This window comes from Protopterus annectens, chromosome 3.part0 (assembly GCF_019279795.1).
Source record: "Protopterus annectens isolate FY-2018-M chromosome 3.part0, PAN1.0, whole genome shotgun sequence".
NCBI lineage: Eukaryota > Metazoa > Chordata > Ceratodontiformes > Protopteridae > Protopterus > Protopterus annectens.
This window is the reverse complement of record NC_056731.1, coordinates 369,451,738-369,476,084: the sequence shown is the minus strand read 5'-3', so window position 1 is coordinate 369,476,084 and position 24,347 is coordinate 369,451,738. Positions and strand designations below refer to the sequence as shown.

Sequence of the window (24,347 nt, the reverse complement as noted above, 5' to 3'; positions counted from 1 at the left end):
CCACAATATATGCAAGAAGAACGATTTTATTTATCCACAAATCCACAGGAAAACACATTAAATGTTAAGCGCTTTCATCTTTGTAAAATCAGAGACTTCATCAGAACAAATTGGGCATTATATTTAGAAAAACAAGAAGCAATGTGGCAACTTAAAACCAACGCAACAGTGGCCCGGTTTGAACGACTCATTTTTCCTCTCATGTTTCCTAAAATTAAAAGCCATGGAAAGATAAAATGTGATTTTATATGTTTTATATGTTTTCATGTTTATCTAAAACATTATTTTATGCACACACACACACACACACACATATATATATATATATATATATATATATAATATATATATATATATATATTATATATATATATATATATATATATATATATATATATATATATATATATATATATTGCAATTTTTAACAAGTAATGTTTGAATAAGTAAATTTATATTTTAATAGTTTTATGGCATTTAATTTGATTTGGGGTTCAGATGCTGATGTACTTGCATCTCATTCTATTGTAAGTTGTTTGGCTGGTTTGCTTAACAAGGGGGCGTGTCTTTTGATGTCTTTTAGATTTAAAATGAAGTTTAAGTAACTTAATTTGTTCTGATGAAGTCTGATTTAACAGAGATGAAAGTGCTTAACATTTAATGTGTTTTCCTGTGGGTTTATGGATAAATGAAATTGTTCTTCTTGCATATATTGTGGTTCTCCTGCTCTGCTGTGCCTAGAACTACTACAAATGTATTGATATTGGAGCTGTGTCTAGTGTAGGTAACTAACAAGATGTTAATTGTTGTTCATATAATGTTTGTTTATATTGTCAAACATTTCATGCTTTTTTCTAAACATCTTGACAATCAAGTATCGGAGACAGAACTGCTTAGCTTTATATAAAAATTCTCAGCTGGATTAACAACATTTTGATGAATGTTTATGCATAACTCAAGTGATTAATTAGATTCTGCAAGCTGTTTACAAAATATTACAAACTTAATAGTTACTGTGTTTACTGTGACTTGTAAAATCCCATTTAAGACCTAAAACCTGAAGAATATTAGCACTATAGAAATAGTTTGTGCTGAAGAGTTTGTAATTTACACTTTTTAAGTAACCTCTATGGTTCCAGAGATATGAACATGTGTTTAAATGTGAGGACATAATTTTATTCTATTAAAAAGCTTAGTCTCCGCCCATTGGAAGTTACAGTGCAAACTTCCTGAGCTCCATTGGAGTGAATAAGTTGGGTGTTATTGTTCAGTGCTAGGAGTCTAAACAAAAAAACTGTACACCCTTCAAGCCCTCCTCACTCATGAGAATGTAGACATCTCTAACATGACAGAGACTTGGCTTAAAGCTGTAGAAAGTTATCTGGCAGTGCAAGACTACAGTGCCCTCTACACATTTAGACCAACAACAGCACAGACAGGGCCCAAAGGTGGAGATGTCTGAATCTGCATTAGTGACAAACATACCTCCCGGCTGGTTAAACAGGATGATACCATGAAGCTCATCCATGTGCAAGGCACCATAGATAAGGTCCTTTCCCATATCGTGGCTAGCTTTAGGTCACCATCTATGCTCCTACAGTCTCAAAACTCTTATGCAAACCTATTGGAGGTGCTCACCATCCAACCAAACACCATATTCATGGGTGACCATACCTCTCAACTATACAGATTTTTGCACAATGTCCAGATTTTTGCCTCAGATTTTTGGTCTGTGTCTCATAAAATTGTGGTTTTCTGGCAAATTTTTTGTAAATCATTGAGGGTTGAAGTCAGAAAATAATGACAAACATTTATGTTTCAGAGTTTATACCCATCGGAAAATTCATGTTAACACAAAACTTGGTATTCTATCAACTTTCTGAGTTTGTAAGAGCAATATTTAAAGAGTGTCCCTATTTGGGGCCTTCATTCCCCCAATTATTTATGGCTTTGTCCAGATTTTTTGTTTTAAGAGTTTGAGAGGTATGACTGGGAAACTTTCATTGCCTCAACCTTACAGGCACAATGCTTCCTGGACTTTATTAACACAAACACTGTGGAACAGATAGTGCACACGCCAGCCACAGGATCAAACATACTGGATCTAGTACTCACAAACATGGAAGAGCATTGCACCCTCCCATGTCACATCCTCACTAGTTATGTTGGATCACAAAGCTGTCTCCTTTGTAGTAAAAATCAACCCAGAAAACCCAACTAAACCAGCAAAAGTTAGGAACTATTCTAAGGCAAACTGCATTCTATTAAATGACAGTTTGTTAAAATTCAAAGCTTCCACTAACCCCACAATCACAACTGTATGTGTAGAATTATTCAGAGTCCCTATACAAACATGAGAATGGCTGCCTAGAGGCTGTACCTACCAAACATAAACCCAAAACAAACACTAAAAACAACCCCCACTGGTGTAATCCTCAACCAAACAGGCTATTAAGAAAAAAACTAATTTCCAAAGTCAGGAAGAGCAGCTCCCTTAAAGACATGTGCTCTCTTATACAATTAAACAAGAAGCTAAGAGGTCTAATTAATTCCAAGAAGGCCAACTATAAGGTCAGGATAACCGCACAGGCTAAGGACAATTACAAAGCCTTCTTCAGCTATGTCTGGAACCTTAGAGGTAACACACAACAGTGTGCTGTACTGGCGGTGAGTGATACCACCTTCACTGATCAGGGTGACATAGGAAATCTACTGGCTGATAAATTCAGCTCAAACTTCACCCACCCACATCCAATCCACCAAAGGTCTTCCATTTGAAATCCTCTCCAACATACTTTGCCCAAATATTAGCAGGAACCAGGTGCTGGTAACACTTGCTAAACCCAAGAACACTACCTCTATGTGTCCAAACAACATCACAGGTTTCCCCCTGAACAGTCTAAAACATGACCTATCAGGACTCCTTGAGTCACTCTTCAACTACAACCTCAAAACAGGCTACATTCCAAGTGAATGGAGGACCACAATAGTCATTCCCCGCCACAATGGTGGACCATCAACCGACCCAGGTGTCTAACAAGCCTAATATTCCAAGCCATGGGACAAATTATCATAGAAATGAAAAACATGGGCAGTGGTAACCTAAAAACACTGGACCCATCCCAGTTTAACTTTCTTAAGGGAAGGCAGTGCCTCTTTAACCTAGTAGACTTCTTTGAGAGGGTCACCAAGGCAATGGAAGAGGGTAAAATAGTGCATACTGTGCATCTTCACCTGGCCAAGGCATTCAATCAATACTCCACTCAGGAATTGTTGATAAACTCTCTAAGCTAGGCATAAATCCCTACACAACTTGCTGGATTGCCAGTAGGTTCACAGACAGGACCCAAGAAGTTAGGATCAGAGAGATCACCTTCACCAAGTGCCTGGTCACTAGCAGGTATCCCAGGGCTCCATGCTGGGCCTGCTCCTGTTTGAAATTTAGTTCTTTAAAGTCAAGGCTAGCATTCAAGGCCTCTGGCTCAGCAAGTTCACAAATGACTGTAAACCGGGAACTATAATAGATTCCCCCAAGACACCAACATCTTGCTAGAGGTTTTAACACAAACAGATGACTGGTGCCAAAGCCATGGCCTAAAACTCAATGCCAAAAATGCATTATAATGCCATTTGGGAAATGGTCAACCCAAGTTAATTACTCCATCAATAAAATAAATTACTCCATCAAAAAAATTACTCCATCAATAAAATACCCCTAACAGCTAACCAAATAGTAAGGGATGTGGAAACATATGTAGACAACAATCCGGCCTTTGACCAACATATAGCTAAGATCGTAAGAAAAAACATTCTATGTTTCCCAGCTTATAGGTAAGGGTATGGCATCCAGGTCCAAGGATGTTATAGTACTACTCTACTTGTCCCTTATCAGACCTATCATTGAGTACAGTGCCCCCTTTGGCATGTACTTAACCAGACCCTTTTAACAGCTGGGATGCTCACAAAGGTTTATCACCAGAAGAATTCAGGGTATGAATAACCTGTCCTGGACTGATCACCTTAAGGCTCTGTCTCTGTGTTCAGTCTCCTATGGGCTGCTGAGAGAGGATATTTGCCTAGCTTCCAGTACTTCCCCAGACCAAGCCCTGATGGAGCTATTGCACATCCACAAAACAAAACCAGAAATACTAGATATGGGAATCTGAACTTCACTTGTGACGTAAACAGGACATGCTAAAGAAACAGATATGTGTCTCAAATAATATCTGCTTTATGGAATAGGCTCTTGACCCATGTAAAACAGAGTTCATCCCTGACTTTATACATATGAAACTTTTATAATTCGATGGGAAATTGTAAATTTACCACAGGCCTAGCCTCCGTGTCCCTTATGGACAGAGACTGTCAATAAGAAAAGTATTATCTTAACCTCCCCCACAAATCCCTTAGTTTCTTGCCTACTAACATGCCCCACTCATGTAGACACCCATGTTACTCAGGGCCCAAATGGTTTGGAGTGTGCAGCTAGGTTTGTAACATATGAGCCTATAAACATAACCATCATTCTTAAACAAATCTTTAGCATACGCATCATGCAACATATTTATATACATAAGTACTCACACCCAATCCTGTATGCTTCTGTTAAAGAAAGGCTAAAATATAAAAGCCAGAATACTGTCTTTTCATATATATACCCGCCAACACAATACAAACTTGAAAAGGAAAAAAATATTCATTTATTTTAAACACCAATCTTGTTTGTTGCAAGCCCACTTGTATGCCCCCTCATTACTAAAATCATTTTGCCAAGATTTACAAATCTCAATCATTATCTGTTTCAGAATAACTTTATTCCTTCCATTATTAAGAATGATTAATTATATATAAACTTTGGAACTCTCTTAAAGTACAACTGCAAAAGATGGGTTATCAAAGTTCTACACTGTCATGGGAATTTATGATTCTACACATTCCTCCAAGAGAGCTTTCCAGATCGCAAACTATTATTTGTATATTTTTTTGCTGATGAAGCTCTATATAGCCACAAATTGGCTAGAACCACTTAAGACATCATGGAATAATTTTAAGCTTGTGGCTATAAAGCATATACTAGCACATAAATTACTTCTGAAACAAACTAACAAAAATATTAATAACCCGAAAATATGGGAAAAGGTCTTCAATATTATATTAGCATGATACTGATTTTAGGAATATATTAAATATAGGAAGCATTTCATGTAGATATTGTATAAATGGTTTGTAGTAGTTATAGTGTATTATGTGTGTGATGTTTATTGTATTTTTGTAATGTTTTTGGAAAATATATTTCAATAAAAATTTATTATGGAAAAAAAAAAAAAAAAAAAAAAAAAAGAATGATTAATTACTATCCATGTTAATATTTAGCGTTTAACCTTTACTCATTATATGCCTTTCTTCCTATGTTGCCAGTGATATTAACATTGCAAAAATGGAACAAATGTCACTAACAAGGACAACTAATGAAGGTAAACCTGAGATTCAGTAAGCCTTAGCCACAGTGCAGAAGACTTAGCTTGAAAAGTTCCCTCATTGCACTAAGCATTTCACATTCAGAGACTGCACTGCCACTGAGATTTTACCCTCATGGGGACCTAAGTGCAGAGAGCAATCTTGCAGGTGAAAATGCATGCTAATACATCACTCCAGGGGTGTAGCTAATGCTAATTAGCGATGTGCTCTCCCTCAGAAATGTCCATGGCTCCTGACATTAGTTTTAACTTTTAACTTAAAGAGGCAAGCTTTTATTTCTGCCCAATAGTTGCTTCTGCCACTTTAGACATTCACTTAGACTCAAAAACTTAAAAAATGGTACTTATACATTGCAATGAGACGACTGTCACTGATTCTACCTGCAACTTATCTTATTGCAATGTTCCTTTGTCACATTTTTCATGTTACGACTGCTGAGAAACAGCAATCACAATTACTCCTTCTACATATAGTCACTGTCAGGAATTTCCCATGTGAACAGTGTATTTTGCAGTTGGAACTTCTGGTATTAGGGGAGATATAAACGGCAGTACTTTCCCTTGAATCAGGTTATGTTTTATATGTATGAATGCCTTGCTTTCAGAAAACTCGCTGTCCATTTGCTGACAAACTATTTCCTCTTGTGAGCCTTTGTTAGTATTGTTGAGTTGTGCATTTCTGTCAGACTGTTAGGTCTGCTTTTTCCCCTGGTTGTTAATTTATTTATATTGCAGTATAATGATCTAGAGTGAGAAAATGCCAAAACATGGCATAGACAGCAGAAAACAAATAAACAATAAACCAAAAAGCAACTCTGAATGCCAGTGGGTAATAAGCATTTCATTTTTTTGCACTCCCTTTAGCAATCTCTCCATATTCATATTTAACTTTCATATATTTTATATATTTCATGTTTAAATTTTTCACCCTCCTTTGCTATCATATTACACACTCTACACATAGCACCTCCCCACTCACAAAGTTGCTACAACCCATCCTACCTATATACTTTCAGGACTCCTACACATTCCACAGGGTTATCTCTATACACTCCTACCACTTCTAACTCACCAAACATGTACTCCCATCAAATAATTCTAACACTAGCACTCACCATCACAGCCCATCTAACCTCACCCTACTTCAACAATATTACAATTCCCAACATAAGTCACCCCACCTCAACCTCACTTCCAGCATTCACTAACTACCCCTTACTCATCTCACCCTCACTCTTTAACCACACCATCTATGACCTACACCCCTACAAACTCCTCCATTATCAGAGCAAATGTAAAGTATCCATAAAATGTGATTTAGCTTTCTCTAAATACCTACAAACCATAATAAACATTGCCTCTCGCTTGCTATACAGTGGCAATATCAACCCCAACCCAGGTCCAATAACAAGTCCTACAAATCACCAGAATCACCCTAGAACCAATACTAGCCTACGTAAGAGAAAATCAGATATTCTAATAATAAATCATAACTTAAGATGCATCCTTAAAAAAACCACTGCGCTCCATGCAACCATAGCATTATACCTACCTGACATCATCTTCCTCACAGAAACACGGCTTAAACTACATTAAAAATGAATAAATACTTCCTCCTGGTTATAGCATGCTACAAAAAGACTGTACAGCTAAAAGAGGAGGTAGAGTCGCTCTCCTATATCAGAACAACATCAGTGGTGAACTATTTAACATAGAAATCCCTGCATTTAATAATGCAGAGATTCTACTTGCTAAAGTTAGACTAAATACACAAAAACAGCTAAATATCTTGGGATCCTATATCCCCCAGGAGATAACATCACAACCCTATAATCTCTTCTCCAACGGATATCAGAAACCCTCCCCCATGAAACCATTATACTAGGCGACTTCAATATTGATTGGACCTCACTTAAATCACCCCACCCCTCAAATCATATTAATCTTTACAGATTCTCACAGCTTATACATACTCCTACTAGGGTACACAAAACCTCAAAAAAAGAATCAATACTAGACTTGATTCTCACCAATCGCCCATCTTCCACCCATAATTTCGGTACACTACGCAACATTCTAAGCGACCACCTCCCAACCTTCTTCATCAGAGACCAAACTAAACTCACCAGAACTAGCTCTCTTAAACACATCAGATACACTAAAAACTTCAGGGTGGACAACCTTAATACAGCCCTTAAACACTGTAACTGGTCCCTCTTTTAACACTTACTTTAGATGAAGCAGTTGAGTATTTCAACACTATCTTCCTAGGCCTTCCCAAACAACTTGCTCCACCAAGACAGATCCGCACTAAAACCATCTATGCCCCATGGCTTACCAAGAGCACTAGGCAACGTATGAAACAAAGGGACAAAGCATGGGACACCTGGCACAAAAACAAAACTACTTCTAAAAGGCAAACATTCTTATAACTGAGAAACACTGCAAAAAAAAAAAACAAATCAGACTAGACAAACAAAAATATTATAGTGAAATTCAAACTGAGCATAATACCAACCCACAAAAGTTCTGGGCCACTATAAACAGTATTTCCAACGAGGTAAATCACCAACTCCTCATCCAAACATAGACACCACCTCTACAAACATAGCCACCCAATTCAATGAGTTCTTTATCAACTCTATATTAAAGCTGTCAACAGACCCACACTCCTCAACCCCCACTATACTATATAACTCATCAAATAATGCTAACTCCTTCACCCTTCAACCTGTACCAACTTACACCATCTATAAACACCTAACCAAACTTAAACCCATCACCTTTGCAGTTGACAAACTACCTGCCAAATTCCTACAAATAGTCGCCAAAGCCATTTCCTACCCAGTCTCTATAATCATTAATAGATCAATCTCAAAACAAAAGGTGACACCTCTGGAAAATCTCCAATGTTATACCAATGCACAAAGGGGGCAACTCCACTGACCTAACAAATTACCGCCTATAGCAATACTTTCCCCACTGACTAAAATACTGGAAAAATGTATCCACACCCAGGTGCTAACACATCTCTCCAATAATCTTCTTGCTGAAACTCAACATGGATTCTGCCCCAACCATAACACTACCACTGTACTCATCCATTTTAGTAACTTAGTAAATATGCAATGCAACAACGGCCAACTAGTGTCTGCCTTGACTTGTCAAAGGTGTTTGATACAGTCTCCCATACAAAACTAATAACATCACTCTCAGAATTAAAACTAACTACCCCCACTCTATTATGGTTTCAAGACTATCTCCCCTAATGCAAACAAACATATTCTAACTCCTTTCCCTTACCCACTATCCAACCTCCTCTTTAAAACTCCCACAGATGCACTATATATTATCACACGTTACTTACCAACTCACTGCTGCCTACTCCCCACTGTCCCATCTATACCAACTAACTCTCCCCTAGACTAAGTTGAATGTTTTCCATTAAAATGTCAATGCACCTCGTGAACTTGTCTATATTCCCCTTTTTTAGTTTTTCCTTTCTTGTCGTATCTTCAGTACATCTTCAAGGTTATCTCTGTTAAACATACTGTATGAACAACAATCATCTGTTGTTACCTGCTATACTTTAAATTGTATGTCTAAACCACTATACTTATGTAAATATCTAATGCAATCACATTATTATCTGCTATATTTTTATAACTGAATGTGTAAATCACAATGCTCATGTAAATATCTTATGTATAGTACGTTAGCAATTGTGCTGGAGCTTTTCTCTCCAGGCCTCCAATGAAAATGGACAGCTCTGTCCAGTCGGACCTCCCCGGTAAACAAATGTAAAATAAATAAATAAACTGACATGTATGAGACTCCTTAATAACCTCTGTAACCTGTGACCTGATTCATGGCCCACATACACTATGCATCTGTCAATTGTACAACTTTTGACAGATAGCCAGAACTCCTGTAGCATTTAATCTTTTTCCTGCTACAAACTATAACAATATCACCCGAGATTTTCCAGTTAGTTTCTCTATGTCAGGCACTGGCAATCTATGTCACTTCTCAGTCCCTTATTTTTCTTTGCAAAACAACCCACTACACCATTTTCATGAACTCCAAACAATCAGTACCTTCCTCTCCTTCCAGAGCTCCACTAAGACTCAGACTTCATCGATGGCAAAATGTCATTATGGTGCTCTTAAACTATCCTTCTCAAAACTATCTAGTCGTCCGGCTTATTGAAACAACATTATAGAATTCTGTCTCAGCAGAATTCAATATTTCTTTTGCATGACCAGATTTAGTGCAATTCCCACATCTTTCACACAAAGCTACATGACGTTCTTTTTGATTCAGTCTCATTCAGGCATAGCCACATCGACATGGTCAACTACACTCTTACTTTCATCTAGTAAAAAATCAACTTTTCTTCTATCTTTACTAGTCTTTTTTCAATGAAAGTATTCACACAGGTTAATCTGACAAATGCCGTCAAACTCACCACTCTTACTTAAATGTAACCACTAAGTCTGTAGCAACTATTACAAGAGTATTCTAGAAAAAGGTTACATCCCTCCCACTAGCACAATAATGGTATGACCATCAGGAGGAAGTGGTAGCTTGTTTTGTCTCTTGTGTAAGTGACTTTCTGTAAAAACTTCATGTTAAAGCTACCCGGAAACTGCTTCTTTAACTGTGTTGCATTAACTACAGATTGTGTAGGATAGTAAAAGACTCCAAAACAGGGCATGCGGTATCTTCCTTCATCCAGTCTGGCTTCACAGTTTGTAAAATTTCACTGTCTGTATACATCTGGTAGGACCGGTACAGCTTAAAACATTTGCTGCAGAGATATTGCATGTTGTATGGGCTGTCTAGCAGGACTGTCGTACTTGTGAAGCCTTCTGATATGCTGCTCTGTGTGAAATGGTTACAGATTACAATGCAAGGCCTAAAGGGAGATGAATGTTTTCCTTTCTGATGCTTGAATCTGTAGCTGTCAGACTGCATGCAGCATATTAAGTACGTAGCAAAAGCATGGCGCAAACTACTGCAAAACAGACAGTTTCATGTATTTTTAACTTTACTGTTTTATAAACTGGCAAAACAGCCTGCAGACAGGCCTTTGGTGACAAAGCAAGAATTGTGATTGTGCATGTTTCTTTCCTCATACCCTTTTGTAGTGTAATAATAAATGGAAACTTATTCTGCTTTTTCATTGACATATTATTGACACAGTTTTCAAATCTTTTCTTTGTTTTAGTTCTGTAATGAACCTCATGTTTAAACTATTATTATACAATGACTCCCCATTAATATTCCAAAACGTGCATGCTGATTGGCAGCGTGCCCATTGTAAATTCCACAATATACCAACGGAAAAAGGTCAAGTCGTCCAGACTTTTTTCCATTGGTATAAAGTCCTCAAAACATTTTTTTTAAAACAAATAAAAAAAAAATAAATAAACGGAGCAACAGAGACTTTCTTATCTCCATTGCTTCCGTTTCAAAGCATTGATGTGCTGGGTATGCGTGGGACGCAAGTCCCATATGCATGCTCAGTACATCAAAACAAGGAAGCAGTATGCTACAACCAGTGGAAGAACAGTAATGCACCGTTATACAAAGACATTATTTAAGAAAAGTAAGTGTTTTTTTCTTAAATAATGGCATTGTATAATAGCAATAACCGACTCTGTGGTTGTGGTATATTGAAATTTACCCACAGTTGGCTTTATTTAATCACTCGAGCTTCGCCCTCGTGATTAAACCACACCAACCGTGGATAAATCTTCAATATACCACACCCCGTCATTGGTTATTGCTTTATTATTTCATGAAGTAAGTGATGTATTTCAGTCATACCCTACACACTGCAGTGCAATATTATGGACAGTGCATTTGGAGACACTGCAGTGGCTTGTACCAAACATTGCTAATCATATGGCTAATTTATACAACTTGTTTTGTTGTGGGAGGAGTATACTCAACTTTTTACACAAATGTGTCTTTAATTAAATAAAGCAAGACAGCTAATCATCTTGGTTCCCTGAGCAATATCATGACACGGGACCATCACAAATCTTAACAGAGAGTCCAAAATCATAGCACTAAAACTGGCATCCGAGTAAATTCATACCCCTAGAGTTGGTGCCATAAATGTGTAAATCTGCCATCTTGGTGGGCACAACCTATAAAATTAAGACCCTTGTGGTAATAACAAATGCACAACTGTATATCTGTACAAGAAACCTGAATCATTATTGCACTGTGAAAAAATATAAATGCCTGTTTTCTTGACTTTCCATATATATGGCAGCTGTAACTATAGTTTAGCTAGCTGAATTACTATGAAGTCTCTATATTTTTATTTGTGGAACTTTTACTAAACTCACATTTATGCTGTACTTAAGTGAATAAAAACACAGAAGACACCTTACACTGGAAATGAGGCAGAGCTCCAAACATTTCGAGCCAAGTCACATACAGCCAAACACCTTCTTGCCCATCTGGGCCATTTAAAATGCAATGTTGTGCTTCCTCAGAAACAAAATGCTGATTGTTGTGCCACACATTACTCAGATCCCATTAGGAAAACATTATAAAACTCTTTTGCCATCTAACCAAAATACCGTCTTATAAATTCTTACACAAAATGTATTGTAAAATATTTTCATTCCAGCTTATTCTAACATTATAGAAGCATTGAAATGCATAATTATATATATATATATATATATGTGTGTGTGTGTGTGTGTGTGTGTATATTTATATTTATATAAACACCCACACCCACTCACACCACTTTACAGATACTTGTATGAGTGCGCATATTTCAGATGTCTATTTAAGATCAAATAAATAGATAAATACATAAATAATGGTCCAGAGATGTAGCTCAGCTAGCTGCCTTAAAAACCATCCAGAGCAAACAGTTGCAACCCTGTTCTGCCCTCTAAACTTTTTAGCTCAATAATCAAAGACAAATATCTAAAATCAGGAACAGATTTTGAATACTGCAGTTATGTACTTAGAAACCCGTTAGATTAACATGCTTTACATTATCAAGTATTTTTCTGAAGGATACGAAGTCTGAAAATCCTATACCAGTCATAATTTAGTGACTAATACACAACGATTTGTGAGAAACCTAAACTTTTACCAGAAACATAAAAATTGCTGCTCAACTTCTTTACTCACATAGATGCACAAAGCTGGAAATAATTAGGGGACAAGCACCCCCTCAAAAAAAACAAAACAAAGAGCATTATCTGGTTACTTGAGTCACAAAGTAGGGAAATGAAGATGGAAAGAATCAGAAATCATATGCTTAACTGCTGGAAGCAGTTCATTAAGAGCTTCGAGCTTTATCCCTCTGCTCTAACTGCCAGAAAGCTGAACTTCACTTAAAAGTTAACAGAATATCAAGTTTTTCATCAGCTTTCATTTTCTGAACAATAAGAATGAAATTCTAATGATAATGACAAGACATAATTGACTGACTGTAGTTCTCAGTTATTTACATGTATGCAGTCATCTAGCATTTGGCCATCGTGTGACTATGGTAGTGAAAAAATCATATAGTGTTGTGCAACTTAAACAAATGTATGACATATAGGCACAAGAAGGTCACTGGTCCACTGTATTCAGTACATCAGACCTATCATTGATACAAAGCTCCCTTTAGTATGTACTTAACCAGGCTAGATTTACTATTTAACATAGTTGTACTCTATTAAATGAGGAACGGTTTACAGGTATGCCCTGGGCTCTAACAAACACTTTTACAATCTTAGGTGAAGGACTTTCTTCATCTTGTTTATGAATGTCACACTTCGACATTATTTTGTGTATTTGAACAGTTTTTTTCTGTTAAATATAACATCATCATGGTATTATTTTTAATTTCTGCATCTTGTTCTAAATAGTGGATATAATAAACTTCTATAGGGATCTTTTCAGAGCGCCTGTACCTGAATTGGGTCAGAAAAAGCTGATGGTAGTTTTGTTTTAATTTTACATCCAAACTGTAGAAGCAGCAATGATATAAAAGTATGTATGTATATATATATATATATATATATATATATATATATATATATATATACGTATCACTTCACCTAAAACTCATTTCACCTAAAACTCATTTCACTGAGTAGTAGTACAATAAGACAAATCAAAGGTATATGTCCTTTTCCCCTACTGTAGTGTGATCCTGGTGTTAGTATATATAGTTAGGGGGTGGGGGGCACGGGGGGCATAGCCCCCCACTTATTTTGGTTTTATTTTACAGTATTTGATAAACACCCCCCACCCCCTTTACTGTATATACTAACACCAGGAAAGCACTACAGTGGGGAAAAGGACATATACCTTTGATTTGCCTTATTGTACTACTTGTCAGTGAAATGAGTTTTAGGTGAAATGAGTTTTAGGTGAAATGAGTTTTAGGTGAAGTGATCTTACCTATATATATGTATATATATATATATATATATATATATATATGTGTGTGTGTGTGTGTGTGTGTGTGTGAGCGTCTACTTGATAATATTGAAATCCCACATGATCGAAGATGAGAACATCGAGAGAAAAACGGAATCTTCAATTCATCGATTCTGCATAACACCAATAATTTACCCAGGGAAAGTAAAGTGTAGTGTGTGTTTGTGTGTGTGTGTGTGTGTGTGTGTGTGTGTGTGTGTGTGTGTGTGTGTGTGTGTGTGTGTGTGTGTGTGTGTGTGACTATAGTGCCAGATAACTCATTAATGGATAGTGATTAATGATGTAGACAGTATGTTGGAAATATATATATTTTTTTGCATGAAATGTTTGAGGAATTAAGTCATTGTATTATTCATGTCCTAATGCACAACAGTTAGTGAGAAAGGTAATGTTTTACCAGAAACATAAAAAATACAGCTCAACATCTTTACCCACGTATATGCACAGAGGCAAAATTAATTAGGAGACAAGCCACCCCCCTCTAAAAAAAAAAAAAAAAAAAAAACACACTATCTAGTTACTTGAGTCACACAGCAGGGAAATGAAGATGGAAAGAATCAAACATTGTTTGCCCAACATCAAGGTGATTGTTAACGATTAATGGACCCACCTGTATATGTCATGTACATTTTTGGTAAACAATGGACAGACTCGCACTCATAATGTACACTATCTTTGTAAAGTGCTTATAGGAAAGGCTTGGCATAAGGTTAGCAGATCAACACAAAGGCAAGTATTGCCACCTCCCATCAAGAGCTTCTCTGATTTGATTCTTGGCAGGGTTACCTTCTATGTGGAGTTTGTATATCCTTTATATGTTCATACTGGTTTCCAACAGGTGCTCTTATTTTTCCTCCTACATTCCAAAGACATGCTGTTGGTTGATCAGGAACTCTAAATTGTCCACAAATATGAATGCGAGCTTGAGTGATATGGAAGTGATATGACATGATAATCAACTTCCATTCTCTCTTTTGTCTTGTAAACTGCTGACAGAGGTGACTGCTTGCAAGTTACTCTAGGCGTCAGCTACAACTTGATTGAGAGAACATTGACATGCGTTGATGTTATATTTAAGTAAGATAGATAGCTGCAGTTGTTGGGCGGCCACGGTGGTGCAGTGGTTAGCATTGCCACCTCACAGCAAGAGATTCTCCAGTTCGATCCTCGGCTGGGGTGCCTTCTGTGCGGAGTCTACATGTCCTCCCTGTGGTCATATGGGTTTCCTCCGGGTGCTCTGGTTTCCTCCCACATCCTAAAGACATGCTGCAGGTGGATTGGACACTCTAAATTGGCCCTAGGTGTGAGTGTGTGCATGTGTGTGCCTTCTGTGGAAGGTTGGGTGCCGGGCTGGCAAATCAACACCGTAAACTTCCTCTGTCAATCATGAGTGGACAAGGTGATCTGCTGTGGCGACCCCTAACCGGGAAAAGCCGGAAGAAGATAGCTGCAGTTGTTTGCACATTTTATTAGAATATGGAGACAGTGTAAACAAATAAATCAGATCTCCCCTTTTCTCGCAGTACAGCTTCAATGTGTAGACATACAGACACCTGAAACACAGTAAGTGGTGCCTGTCTAGAAAGTACTATCCAGGTTTGAAATTCTGCTGTGATTGCATATTACAGAAACATAATATAAGGATAGACATTCTGGGTTAGTATAGATGTCTGCAATACAGAGATTCGTAGTTAATGCAGGTTGTACAGGACTTGACTCTGAAAGCTTCACAGATTTGGCAGATAATATATTGCAAAGTAGAGTGGACCATTAAACAGAAATACTCTGCCATGAAATGATTCTTTTGGCAGGTAATATCAATAAATAGCAATGTACTGTATGACCTTGTGCTAAAGAGTTTTAATGCTGTTTTTTAACAGCATACATTTGAAAAGTAACGTGTTTGGAGGCCTTGGAGACTAGACATAAGCTTCACATAAAGAATTCTTTGTTGAAAAAAAAAAAGACTGTACTCTCTCTGTCTCGTCAGAGTACTTGTTACTTTGAAGGACACAACAAGGAAATTTCTTACTCTGTTAAAGCTCTGGCCAAAGGGTGAAAAAACAAGGTCAGTATAGCCTTGTACACAAAATGCATTTGTTACATTCAGAATAATCATCCTCATCATCATCACCCCCTTTTTCCCATTTTGGACATGGGCATCTGGGGATCATGTCAGCTGTCACCATCTCTCTCAGTTCAGTGCCATTTACCTACCTTCTTCAGCTGTAGCAAATGACTCTCACAGGTCTTCTCTCACACAATCTGTTCATCTCTTTGCTGAATGCCCTTGTTTCCTCTTGCCTTTTTCTGGTCTGTCCCAAATCTTCTTACCCAGCCTGTCTTCTGCTTTTGTACACGTGTGCCCAAACCACCACAATGTTTTCTCTGTTACTTTCTCTGCAATTCGAGCTACTTTCACTTCTGCACTGATGTCCTTATTTGTCTCACTGTATGCATCCTACATCCCATCTCGGGCACTTCATTTCCATCACCTCTAGCTTCCTCAACTACTCTGCCTTTACGTGAAAGAAAAAAAAATTAAAAAGGTTTGCAAGTTACAAAAGATTGTAGCAATCTGCATGATACATTTGCAGCAAGCATCTTATGCAGTGAATAACAAATACAAAATGAGGAAGCAAGAGCTTCAGTCCTGACCACAAAACCAGTATAACAGTATTGGAATTCACTCCTGCTATTTTAATGCTGGTATGGAAATTAATACTGTTGCTGTAATATTAAAAGATCAATGTTCCAATTGCTCACCCAGCACCATGTGACAGAGGGAGGTTTCCCCCTTTGTCACACTCAAGGTGGACTTCTGCTGAACTTTAGTAGCACTATGGTCTATTCTGTAAAATGATTTAGATTATTATCACCGTCATGATCTGCAATTTTTGGATGCATAACTCTGAGTAGTAGCAGCCAAATCCAATATTACAGGCAATTGTTACTCAGTGCAGTATTTCCATTAATATATACAAGTATATGCCATTACCATATTTCAAAACTCATGCCTTAGGACACATAGGAGGTGATAATATAAACATTTTAAGTAGTGGGGAACCTATTACTGCCTCCTAAGTAATACTGTTAACCAAGGGGTATACCCAGAAGTCTGACCTTCCAAGGGGTATACCCAGAAGTCTGACCTTCCAAGGGGTATACCCAGAAGTCTGACCTTTTCCCCATCCTCATTTCACTGCTCATCGCTGATGTTAGTCACTTGATTACGTACAGAATGGTAAAATCATTGATATGTTGATTTTGTAGTTGCTCGACTACAAAAGGAAGCTGAAATGGACCCTAGTACCACTATGCTTTACAGACACTGCCAAAACCTATTGTTTCTTGTATTCTAGTGACCCTCAATCATTCTTGTCCTAAGAATGTTGTGGTAATTTGGCCACTGTACTTATCTTGGGCATGTCATTTATGTCACAGTAAGATCCTGATACTGAAGTTCTTCTCCCTCCTACAGATCACTGTGTAGTCACCCTGATAGGGCTACTGTGTGTATAACTTCATGTGTACCAAGTAGCACCCTTCTTCATCTGCCTGAAAACCCTTGTTCGCTTGGCTCAGTCAAAACAGTTACTTTATACTAACAAGCATCAGCTTCTGATACAGCTCACTGCATTTTATCATGGGTGGTTACTAAATACATAAAACATGAGCTTATCTGGCCTAGTATTTAGAAGGAACAGAAAAATGACGGCCACATTTCATAAGAGCCAGAAGTCTGCACATGTGTACTTTTGAGGCAGGGTGCCATGTCATATCATATGCTGATTTGCAATTAGCTTTTGAAACTTCAGAATACTGCAATACCAGATAGCTATTACAGCTCTGATAGCATATCTGACATTTCGTAGATCTGGCACCCCTCAACTCTAAGTTGAAGAGCAAAAAAGGAAAACTCCTCTTTCTGAGTTAAGAACCAAAAAAAAAAGTTGTTGAGGACCAAAAGTAAAAAAGAAAGCCTTCTGACTGAAACTGTAGAAATGTAACAATTAGCTTACAACAGTTAACAATCAGAATATTATTTATTTATTTATTGACATTTGTTAACCGGGTTAGTCTGACTGGGCCAAAAGACCCCCTTTCAGCAGAGGCCAAGAAGAAAAGCTCCAAGAGTACGTGAGACAATAAAAAGGCAGTAAAATAACAAGGTCACTTATTACATATCAAGCACGATAATATAACCAAAGGTAATTTACAATTGTTACGGATGAACAAGGTTATATGAAATTTGAACATACATGGTACAAATATATCAAAATTAAAATCAGTCCAAAAGAAGGAAAACGGCATCAAAAGAATGTATAATAGGTAAGAAGATAATAGAGTATGAACAGTAGCAAATGAGAAAGAAAAAGAGAAGCAGAAAAGTTGTAAGTATAGAAATATGTACAGGAGGAAGAAAAACAGGTAGGAAGTGAGTGGAAAAAGTCCCTGGGAACTAAGTCTGTGGGAAAAATTACAGTAGTAGAAGCTGGAAGGACAACAGAAGTCATGCAGGGTCATTGCAAAAGCAAGACCAAGAATTATGGAAGCAGTCTTTGAGAACTATTTTAAAGGTGTTAGGTTAGCAATAGATCTGACATTTGGTGGTAATTTATTCCAAACCTTTGCTATGGCACAGCAGTAGAGTAGTTTGCCAGTATTTTTATTGGGCATATAAACTTACAGCAGGTTCTGTTGTGAGCTGCGCAGTGCTCGGTTGGGGGTGTAAGGCTGGATGAGAGTGGAGAGATGGAGAGGGAGTGGGAGAAGATGAAGGTTCGTGTAAGAATGAATGAGCCATAAGAAGCTGAGGTAATAAAATCAGGTGATGAAATTCCAGACACTGCAGGTTTTTTAGGGCTATGCAGTGGTGGGAGCGGTAAGGTTGGTTGGAGGCAAATCTTGCAATTTTGTTATAAGTACATAAATATCACCCATGAAGTGCCTCAACAGTGAAAGAAAATACAGTATTGTCATTCATTTTTGTACTGCAGTACCACCCTATCAACTGCTGATTATGCCTCCTTACAGTTTGAACCCAAGACCTCTGTATTTATGATAATTCATTGCTGAGCTGCCTGAGGGAAGTTAATGACTTTATTTTTGGAGCTTGTTGAGCAGGATACAGGGCTTCAGTCAAACCCTTAAAACACATAAATATAGGGCTTCAGTCAAACCCTTAACAACTGTAAAAGCCTTTGTGGCCACAGTAAAGAAAAGTATGTTGTGCATACAATGTTTTCAGTTATTAGACAATTGCAGCATAGTCCTGTTGTGGCAATTAGCACTAGATACTTGCAGGCAACTTCATACACTGAGCAAAGCTGGACCCATTTATGGTGCAACTTGGCATCATGGAGTATGGGTTGTTTGAAATAAAGAATCTGCAACAAGGAACTTTAAAATCATGTTTTTGCATAGTACATTTCCTGACACATGTCTTATAGCTTTTCCACAGCTGTGCCTTGACATCCATAAGGAACATTTGAATATGCAGGCAGAAATGAGTTTTGTCATTTTCCTTCTATGTGACATTTGAAGAAAAGACATTTAAGACCAGGTTAGAGAGAGAGGCAGATGTTTTATTACTGACTTCATTTGCAAAGCAGATCAGGCCACAGAAGTGGCATTTATTATGATGTGGATCATTCTTAGATAGTTACCTGCTCATTTTTGAGAGATGTGTTGTATTTAATGTTTTCATTGTTTCTTGCCACTAGCCTTATTCCATTAATATCTTCAGCTGTCTGTGCTGTACTGTATATTTTCCAGCTAATCAGACCCATAAAAAGTTTTTTTGTTGTAACTATATACACCTGTTAACAACAACTTGTTTTCTCTTTTCAGCCCAAACAAAAATCTGCTTCAAGTATTATCATGGAGTGAGTGGAGCTCTGAGAGAAACAACCGCAAGTGTCACTGTGAAGAATCCTTCAGCACCAGTGAGTAACCCCATCTGCCTTATTAGCTTTTCGTATTTATTTCAGTGCATCTGATTACACCCTCAAATGGGACTGTCAGCACGACTTGGTACCCGATTACTCTAATAAGATATGCTGTTTTTGGACATAACTTAAGCGATAGTGACACTGCATGCCCTACCGTGTGTGTGTGTGTGTGTGTTTGTACATGCATGTGTGTGTGTGTGTCTGTATGTGTGTCTGCAAGTGGGTTTGTGTGTGTGTGTGTGTGTGTGTGTGTGTGTGTGTGTGTGTGTGTGTGTGTGTGTGTGTGCATGTGTGTGTGTGTGTGTGTGTTTGTGCATGCATGTGTCTGTGTGTGTGTTTGTGCATGCATGTGTCTGTGTGTGTGTTTGTGTATGCATGTGTCTCTGTGTTTGTATGTATGTGTGCGTGTGTGTGTGTGTGTGTGTGTGTGTGTGTGTGTGTGTGTGTGTGTGTGTGTGTGTCTGCATATGCATATCTAGATGTGTGCTTCTATGTATAGCTGGTTTTAGGTACCAGCAAACTATGGATTCCCTTGGGCCACAAAGTAGAGCAGGTTATCGTATTTGGCTTTTTTGTTACAAGTCTTTAAAAACAGCCAGAGGATTGCAACACTCAGTAGTTAGTAAACCAGTTCTACTATGCAACCTTGAATAACAAAAACCCAATGGGCCATCTCACCAAACACAGATACATGAACCACACAAGATTGACAACTCAAACTTTAAGCACTTTTGTAAAAGGGAAAAGCACCTCTGTACCCACAATAAGAGATGCTTACCCCACTCCCCCAAAATTATATATACCAATTTTGTGGCCGCACAAACATGAAGAAAAGGAGAAATCACCCAAAATAACAGAATCCCTGCTGGTGCACACTTCTACTTTCAGTGATTTCCAGTGAGGAAGAGTCATGATGCTCAGCATTCGGTGACGTGGGCAACTGATGCTAGTGGCATATGCAACAAGCAATGTATAGAAAAGTCTAATACTCTACACAGATACAAACAGATACCATGGGATTAAGAAGTCCCAGCATAAACAGTAATGCTTTCACACTTAACATTCTAGCTCTTCTGAAAAATATATTCAAGTTTACAGTTTGTTTGTCTTTCGGCTTTTCCCGGTTAGGGGTCGCCACAGCGGAATTCCGGTCTGCTAATGATTGGCAGTTGTTTTTTTTATGGTGTCGAGTTGCTAGCCCGACACCCAACCTTCAACAAAGGCACGTCCATTCAACACATGTCTTTCGAACGCCCACTCGACCACAGGGAGGACATGCAGACTCCACACAGAAGGCACTCCCAACCCAAGCCGAGAATCAAACGGGAGAACCTCTTGCTGTGAGGCAACAACGCTACCGCTGTACAAAGCTGAAATTCAATTCAATGGAATTATTATTCTTAAAGAAGCACGCTTTCATGATTTTATTAATTTTTTTTTTTCTGAGACATCCTATTTTTCATCCGGTCAGGGTCCCCAGGCTCAAGTAATTTTGCTGGCCACCTAAATATATTAATTCTGATGGGACTGCTGTGATTCCTTTAATTACCATCTCGTTCCCTAGACTTAATTTATACATTTCATTACCTTAGCAGGATAGATGCTAATCATTCATGTCTTTTTGGGGGACTCAAAGAACAGAACACTAATATTAAATATGACATATATAAACAATTGTTTCTGTATACAGGTATGTCATATGCAAGCTATAATATTAAATAAGCCACAAATTAACACTAGTAAATTTGTTATTTTTGGTGAAAAGCTGTACAATTTGCAGAGCTTAATCTTAAGACATTTAGTTAAATATAGCTGATACAGCATGTAAGTACAGCAAAAAAGTCAGAGGTGTCAAAAATAAAGGATTATTATGGGTGTCCAATCATTATCAGCTTGTTTATGTATCCAAGGCATGAATATAAATAAATTTACCTCAAGAGCAAAGCTCAAGAGGTGAATCCTGATATCCATGTCAATAACTCAAAACAGGCTGGATTATGATTAGTGAGACCCAATCATTATACTTTGCAATGCATTAAACGTATCCCTCTCCCATGTACTACAAAAATCAGAAAGAAAAAAAATATGTGTGCTTAGTGTTTTACAGCTTTGAAGGCTGTAAGACGCTTTCTATTGCCAGCCAGAAAACAGCCACCAAAGAACATTTGCAGAAACAAAAAGACCTTTAATACATATTCAGTCACTTCTTTCAGCCCAACAAATGCTGAAGTATTTGAATATGTTTCAAAACTCTTACTGGTTCCTGTGTTTTCCTAGTGGTGGCCAATGACACTGTTAATGCTCTAGTCTAAAACTATAGCATAGCCGTGGTGAGAGGTGCTTAACAAAAAGCTTGTTACATAACTTTATGAAAGAAAAGGAAAGATGCTTAACATGCCCACATTTTTCCTGATTTTGGAATATAACTGCGGCATTCCATGAGCAACATAATTACTATTTCTAATTAATTACAAAACGCAACATGTATATATATTATAGTATTGAATAAAACAGAATAAATGCTAGAATGTTTTTGATAAGAACCTGCAGAAAGTTATAATCATTGTCTCAAGGGTGTGGTAGTAAAAAAAGAGAATGAGGTCACGGTATATGGTCAGACATAATTCATACACCCCAATGTCATGCACTGTTCAGTCCAGCCAGAAGCTGTTAATCTCATACTGACTTTGCTCAGCATGATTTAAAAGATATTTAGCACAACTGTAAAAGTTGCTCCATACAGTTGTGATGAAATGATTACTATATCTGACAACAGCCACTATGAAGGCTTACCACACCATTGTATCATTTCTCGTTCTTTACTGAACTGCTATCATGAGGAATTCACATGGCACACTGATCCATCTAGTGGTAACACCCCTTAAAGATTTACATTCCTCTTACTTTAAAAGAAAGATGCAGTAAATACAAATATCTGCAATTATATACATTGATCACACACACATACACACATACACACACACACACACACACACACACACACACACACACACACACACACACCATACACTGAATATGCCATGTGATATATGGTTGTACAATAAAGTTAGCCTACTTTGGAGTAATAAAGTATATTGGACCTATTAGTATGCACATTCTCTGTATCATATTCACTTCTTGCTCAGCCTTCCATATCTTGAAGATTGATTTATGGCAGTTTGATCAGGAATTACAGAACTGTCCAGAGTCGTCAGCAGCAGGATGATCACTAGCACTGGTATCTGCCTTACGAGCAGTCATTCCTGGGTCGAGTGCCACTGTTGCACATTCCATTTTCCATGGAAAAGCATGTTATGAGTAATATTTATGTTGCATAACCCAGTAAGTAACATATTTTTATGAACTGGAGTACTGCAGTAAATGCACATGTGAGGTGTCAGTGTCATAATGAATAAGGCACTAGTAAGCAGGTTTAAGCGCAAATAAGCAGTAGTAAGCATATTGAAGCACTAGTAACCTGGCTTAAGCCTATTTGTGTGGCAGTAAGCAATGCCTACACTGGTTAAGCAATTCTAAAGCTAACTGTCTGTAAGCAGATATAACGGCAGGTTAGCAGTGTTTACCATCGCGCAAACCCACTTACAACTGCTTAAAAGTGCCTTAATCACTCTCTGTCCAACGGCCCTTGTTCTGGCCATCAACAAAATAAACAGCCATGCAGATCTCGAACCCAGGACCCTACACACCATAGTCACAGTAGTTAACCACCAAGCCATCACAGTAGTAAAGCAGAAAGAGGTATCAGCAAACAAGTCCTCACCATAGTAAAATCAAACTGAATCTGTGAAAGGAATCAGTACCATAACCCACTAAATAACATAAATATGTGAACTGGAGTACAGCAGTAAGCCCAGAAGTGAGGTGTAATTGTAATAGAATGTTGAAGTTCCCAATAAAACAGAAGGACCCCATAGAGTGTACGTACACATTAATCAAGGATACCAGGCAGATATATAAGATGTAATGAATAAGAAATCAATGCCAAAAAGGAAATATAATGCAAAGTGTAATGTAAGCAACGCTAAGCATTGCACAGGCCAGCATAGGAGGTGTAAGCAATGTGTAGACCAGCTAACTAAATGTGCCCAGTGGTATACCCCTTTAAACAATGCCAACCTTAGTTAAGAAGGTGTGCCCTTAGCTTAGCCTTTTCAAAACCAGCCAGTCATGGAAAAGTGCAGGAAATGAGCCCTACTTAAACCCAAGAGGTGGGAATACATCTCATAACTGGTTGTAGTTTCCCCTTGCAGGCACTATGGCAGTAAGAGGGAGAAGGTATGTGCTTTCAGGCGCAGAGCTGGTGCATCCAGTCCAAGGTCATGGCAGGGCTCCTTGTCAAAGACCATGATCAGAGACTGCTGCAGGGCCAGTACCAGGACTCCCAATATAAGGCGGAGGCCTGGGACCATCTCATCCATGACCT

The 24,347-nt window shown here is 37.9% G+C and overlaps 1 protein-coding gene across 1 annotated transcript in view; it reads left to right on the top strand.

Annotated features, from left to right (window-relative positions):
* HECW1 (HECT, C2 and WW domain containing E3 ubiquitin protein ligase 1) overlaps positions 1 to 24,347 on the top strand; it is a 2,794,797-nt gene that overhangs the window by 1,037,241 nt on the left and 1,733,209 nt on the right. The window contains exon 5 of the mRNA XM_044065592.1: positions 19,803 to 19,897. Coding sequence (XP_043921527.1) covers positions 19,803 to 19,897 — 95 coding nt within the window. The remainder of the gene's footprint in view (positions 1 to 19,802; positions 19,898 to 24,347) is intronic.